Source organism: Lottia gigantea, assembly GCF_000327385.1.
Source record: "Lottia gigantea unplaced genomic scaffold LOTGIsca_124, whole genome shotgun sequence".
Taxonomy (NCBI): domain Eukaryota; kingdom Metazoa; phylum Mollusca; class Gastropoda; family Lottiidae; genus Lottia; species Lottia gigantea.
Window position 1 is genome coordinate 302,760 of NW_008707309.1, and position 6,642 is coordinate 309,401.

Genomic DNA, 6,642 nt, shown 5'->3' on the forward strand with positions numbered 1-6,642 from the left:
TACTGCAAAGTCACATGATCATCCAATATGGCCATGTAGCAACTGGAAATCTTACTTCCAGGAAAATGGCCACATAGCAATGCAGCAGAATGTCATACGATTTCAATATATGGCTATAAAAATGCAGAGAGTCACATGATTTCCATATATGGTAATATAAAAACACAGAAAGTCACATGATGACCATATATGGGAGAGAGAAATGCAGTAGTAAACAAGTGTTCATATAGACACTATGATGTTTTCAAAATGATTTAACAGAACAGAAGCCGAGATTTTGCATAGTTTTTATGAAATGTCCATACAAAGAGAAGGTAATGCACTAATTATTGCGAATAGCAAGAGAGGTGGAAACAGGAAGTGAGGGGGATTATGGGGGCACGTAGGCGGTTGGTTTGTTGTATGATTGCATGTGAGGTCGCGGTTGTCTGTTACCACCGGCTGATTGAACTGGAGGAGGAGGCTGATACAATGGAGAATGTACATCTTCGATATATGGATCATCAGCCATCATGTTACGATGATTGGCAGGGGGTGTTGAAGCTTCACTCGATCCGGCACGATATTCAGGGGAGGTAATTGGAGGTTTTTCGTCAGCCATTATCAAAGGTTTTGAAGATTCTTGCTGTTTTTCGTTTTCGTCTAGCTCATCAGGTAAAATGACTGGTACTCCTTTATTAACGAAGGTATTCTTATCTTCAAGAGACATTTTACCCTTTCGTTTTTTACGGTACAAGATACAGGCGACCAGAAGAGCAATAAGCAATATGGCGACGATGACCACAGCTGGAACGACAGTAGTGATCCAAATATCATCTCCCGTCTTTGCTGATCCTGTGGCAACTTTCTCAGTTGTTGTTTCGGGTTCAGGGGTCATGGGCGTTGTTGTTTGATCGTCTGGTTCTGGTTTTGGCTCTGGATTGACGTATGGTGATAATAATTCAGGGAAATCAGGGTTGTTCAGACAGCCTCCTTTAGGGATGGTACCAGCTTGCTGTATTTTATAAGGTTTCAGGGCCTTCTCTGCTTCTGGTTTAATTGTGCCGTCGTCGTTCATGAACTTACTGAACATATCTTTCAGATCTTGAACAGGGCAGTCGGAACCTGACAGAGAAGTGTTGGTGAATTTTATGATGACAGATCCTCTTTCAATTCCTGTTAACTGGATAGAGTTATGGTTACGATCCCCGAAAGCTTTGGCGAGTCGGTTAACAAGATGAAGGCGATTGGTAATATTTGACATAAATTTATCGTAATCAACGTCCAAAGTGATGGAAACTTCGTGGTTGATGTTCGCCAAATGTTTCGGACTGCCACCTTTAACCTTGACCTTGAATGAATGCGTTCCGATCAATCCCTTCATGCCTTTCTTAGCAACGAGTGTGAACTTGTGAACTCCGGAATCACCTGGTGTTGGAAAAGCGACCAATTGCTGTCGTTTATGATCCAATTTCATCCAATAGGATTTAGGAATAGGATCTGTGGAGTTGGCGTAGAGTTCCAATTCCAAATTTCTGGTATTACCGACTTCACAATCACTGAAAGTATCCTTTGGAATTTTATATTTATGAAATTCACCAGACATGAATTCAATTCGACCAATCGGATTCTCGACGTTTGGTGGAAGATTGGGGATACATCCTGGTTTGGAATCAGTAGGTTTGGAATCGGTGTCTGTCTTGGTTGGGAAAATGGTTTCTTTGGGTAACGGCATAGTTTTGTCTTGGTCTGTTGTTTCTGGAGTAGTTTGAGATGGTTGGATGCCACCAGTTGGTTTAGGTTTCATGGGCATGGTTGGGGTAGGTTTTCCCGGTTCGTCAGTTTTCATGGTGGTCATGGATTGGGTGGGTTGGATGCTGAACGTTGGTGAGGCTTCACCGATGACTGGACGGGTCATTTCATCACCTGGTTTAGTCATAGTTGGAGGTTCCTGGGGAATGGTTGGTTGAACACCAGGTGTCGCTAATGGAGTGGCGCGGATAGCTCGACGATGACGTTTATGCTCTTGGAAACGACTGTTGGTCACGTGCCAACTGAGGATCGCATTTTTCAAAGCTTCTGCTAACTGTCCATTTTGAGCCTCAGCTTCAACTTGTTGAAGAATCGGTAAATGTCCAGGATCGACAGTTCCACAACCTACTCTCCATGAGACAAACACACCAGATTCTTTGGGTTCCTTGACGTTTCCAGGCCCGGACACCAAGGCTGTGTCATCGGTGATCGGGTTGCCGTTAACTGGAATCATTTTCAACATTTCAGGAATCAGATTCAAGTATGAAAATCGATTCAGTAAATCCAATCGTCCATTGCTGGTTAATTTTTCTAAATCGGTATCCAAAATTATGGTAACTTTTGTTTCAGGTTGCTCGCGTTTGCATCGTACCATTTTTGGTCCTCCCTTAACGAAGGTCAGTGTTGTAGCTGGTTGGCTGTTTCTTTCTGTAACCACGTCAATGGTGAAGATATCTTTAGCTTGGGCATTCTGGTTGTTTTTATCCGTGGCAATGACTTCAATATAGTGTTGTTTTACATCAGTTGGTAGGGGTATTCCTTGTAAAACTTCTTTTTTGGGGTCAAAACTCAACCATGACGGCAAGATGTTTTTACCAGCTTCTGTTACCTGCAATTAGAAAAATAACAAAACACTTAGAATTGGTCAAAAAAACAACATTACTACATATTCAGAAAAAGAATTTGAATGGACAGACAGACAGACATGGGATTTGACTGTAAAATCTAATTAGAATTGGTAGAAAAACATCATCAGAAATTTCACTCATATTATGAAAATAGACAGACAGACAGTCAAGACAGGGGTGTCAACTAACAAGGTCCACACAGAAAGATAAATAAAAACAATTTATTTTTGCTTGAGAGTGATAATGGGTGAGGCAGGACTCTGATTCTGAAGTAGTATTGGTGGAACTCATATAGAATCATATAGTCAGTAAACTGAGATTTGACTTATTTGGCTCCCCAATTTCAATAACAATATTTGAGTTATTAAATATCCAGTGCAGTGAACCCCCACTGACAATTCTCTGGCCTCTACTGGACCTATCCATCTAAAGATTCATTGAAACGTGTGTTTGCATTGGGCAAATTGCCGAACCATCACTCATCTGGAATTGAAAACCTCTGTTTTTGTGATTGGCAATTTATCGGGGACCAAATGAAAGCTAGCTTAAAGACTTCAGACCTAGCTTTACTTTACAGTTCTCAGTGGTTATAATGTGTAGAAAAGTTTACTTTGTGACCCCCAAAAATGTCACCTTAAACTATAGATATGTATCCGTATTTTTAACTCTTTACTTTGTGACCTAGCAGATGAGATTTTTGTTGCCAAAAATTAGATTTAATTTTGAATTTCAAATCAAAAATTATTCCAGTGGGCTCTATAATTACTCAGAGTTTAAAAGCTCAGAAAATCTCGAAAAAAAAATAAAAGGCAACTGTCTAAAATCGTGAATTTTTTTTTTATCAGCTTTGATACCTAACAGACCTTCTTTCTTGAAGAGTTACGCATTCTCTAATTTAGATTGAAGATAAGGAGCACAGAATGATGACTGGTGTTTGTGTTTCACGTCTGCATGTTTTTAGTTTTCACGTTAAAGAATTTTAACTTTTAACACTGAAAGGAACTTAATGTACTTCATGCTGTGAGAGATATTTAAAGATGGGGTGTCCTAATTAAATATAATTCTAAATTTGAAAGTTTTATAAAATGAAATGGGAAAGACACTTGGGATTTTGTTGAATAAGCATTAGATACAGAAAGTAAACAAGAAATTTTCAAAGTCTTCAACAATTCGGTTATTACATCTAGTTATTTGGTTTTCACATGGGACATCAAGAATATATAAAATTTGATAAAAAAAAAAATTCTAATTTTTTCCAAAACTCATTTCAAATCCACCACAAGAAAATCATCACAGAACGTAAAATTCTATTTTCTTTTTTTGCCTACTGATCTCTTGTATTAGACGACTATTCACGAGTTTTTATAACCAATAGATGTTAAGTGACAACCAAGTCAGTTTATTATCAATTATCCAGACCTTTTTGTCTAGTCAAATGACATGATACAATGTTTCTGGATAATGTTAAAACATCATTCGCTGGAAGGAAGGTTACATGAAAGCCTTTTCAATTTTTCAGAAAGTCTTTTGAATCAAAATTTCATTTGAGACCGGAAATATTTCAAGGTTGAAGATAAAAATTTAGTTTTTTTCCTAATTTTGTTTGAAATCTAGAAAGAATTAGAATAAATTATTTAAAACATTTTGCCTGTTGACGTATCACTTTTATATTTCTAATTTGTGAGCTTTAAGCTCTCAATCCTAAGTCAAACAAGGGGTGAGTTTTGAGCTGCACAGCAATATTTCCAATGCAGGGCATGCTCCACTGCTTACCCTTCCTAAATACAAAATGTCAACCTCTCACTGGGTACATAGCTTAATTGAAAAGTGTTTTTTTTACTCAGCATACCAAAATAATTTGTCGAAGGCCGGTATCCCAACTTTAAACCAAACATGTACTATATTATCATCAGATGAAATTAAAAACGTAACATTTTTTTCCTCAGTTACATTGCTCGAATTTCTGCTGACTTTATCAAATTCCAGAATTCTAATAAATAATAGAAAAGTTTAGAGATGGATTTCATGTAGTCTTATCTTTTACAATTTCTCATTATTTTAAAAGGAGAAAAGATTATTAAGAATTTTTTATGATGCTCAGAAAGTATGAAGGTATGAGTACCCATGGGACTAGAATATTTTACTATGTCGGCTCATCTGAACTGTATCACTGACAGGAGGAATGGGTGTGTGAGAATTATAGATGTAGAAGTTTGGAGGAGTGCCCTGCCTTATTACAGAACAGCTATTAAGATTTATATTTTCAAAGCTCTTAAATCATTTCACATAGAAAAAAATGTCTTTGAGTCACTCCCTAAATTCTACAGCCACTGCTTAGCCCTTGACCTAAAAATTCATAGAAACACCATAGATCCTTTACAACAAATAAAGAGCTAGAGGTATTAAAATTCGTTACAATTTAACAATACATCTAACATGGCCTCCTGTCTTAATTATCTATATTAGTGAAACGTCAATTGAAACAATTCAATCATGTTACGTTTAAAGATCTCAACATTGATTGACGTTTTTATAGAACGACTTTCTTCTATTAAGTGCACTCCATTACTTTTAGATTATTTTAGACTTTTTTAATTCAAATTCTTGACAATTCATTGAAATCCGATTTCCTTTTACAGAATTCTCGAATGTTGCAATATCTAACAGGGAGAATGAACGACTGATTGGCTGTATTAACAGCGTACAATCCAATTAAATTGCTGCATTTCGTGATAAAAGAAAGGTGATTATTGCTGTCAAGGTATAAGACAAAGATCCTAATATTTTGACATTGTAAAGATGGGTGTCTTCAGACAGAGTAAGTTATGTCACATTATAATTTGAGGGATTGAAATATTAAAAAAAAAAAATACATTTGACAAATTTCCTGTCTTGTATTTTGATGGATAACTTCGTTTTGAAATGATAGATTGTTGCAAACAATTGGCGTTAATAGATCTATAGATGTTAAAATGGTTTCTGTCATGAAAAAAAATAAATAAAGGGGGAATAACTCACCTGATATTGAAGAGATTGTCCTTTAAATGCATCCTTGGGAATGGAATAGTTGAAAAAATGTCCTACGTGTGCCGTGGCGTCGGGGATTCCCCATAATATTCCGATATCATTACTCTTCCCAGAATTCACTGCTTTATCTACGAGATTTAACAAATTACTGTCTCCTAGCGACAATCCTGGATTAACCAATGAAATAATTAGAAATAAACTAAAGACAGGTTTAAATAATTTAACACGAGTACACATCTTGCACAATTCCTGAGTGGCAGCCATCTTGCCAATTTTGGTTCAGTATAAATCCAGTACACAGATATGTATCTTGGAATGAAAAAGTCCACACTAAATGGAATGCAAGTCCATTACTTATCCACAACGTTATTTTAGACACAACCAAACTTCATGTACATTCTTGACAAAGATTTTATCATTAATCAACCTGAAAAGATAAAAATATAAAAAATCAATAAAAGGCAAAACCATCCGATAAATACACAAGTTCATTATAGAATAGCAATAAATCAATGTTAATATGAACTAATCGATAAATATGAATTTCTTATTGATCAAAAAGAGAGTTTATGATAAACACTATAACAGTACTTGAAGTTATAATAACTGAATCTGTAAGTCCAGCCTGGGTCAGAATTTCCACAGAATAAACACAAACTCTGTAATTTACATGAGTCAGAAATAACTGTAAAGTCCAAATCATTGTGTAACATTTAGCCAATGAGGAAGGTGGAGAGAGCAAACAGCATACAAACAACACATCTAAGAGAATAAACCTTGAGTGTCGCAGGATCAGGCTTATCAATTTCTCAAGCCTCAGTTAGTGCATTCGAGAGCCGTTCCCTCTATACTCTCTCATACACCATATAACACCATAGTACTACCTACACTAGTGGTGTTGTTAAGTCAAAAACTTATAACAGATTATGTACACAATCAGTAAGTTTCAGACTAAAACTCTTCAATAGAATTTGAC

General features: G+C 36.3%; 1 protein-coding gene across 1 annotated transcript; it reads right to left on the minus strand.

Moving 5' to 3' along the window:
• Nucleotides 1–335: 335 nt before the first annotated feature.
• LOTGIDRAFT_224800 (hypothetical protein) lies at nucleotides 336–5,903 on the minus strand (the record flags this gene model as incomplete). The annotated part of the gene is made up of 2 exons (XM_009048553.1): nucleotides 336–2,620; nucleotides 5,658–5,903. 2 exons carry the CDS (start codon nucleotides 5,901–5,903, stop codon nucleotides 371–373), a joined length of 2,496 nt encoding a protein of 831 aa, XP_009046801.1. The 3' UTR covers nucleotides 336–370.
• Between the last annotated feature and the right edge of the window lie 739 nt (nucleotides 5,904–6,642).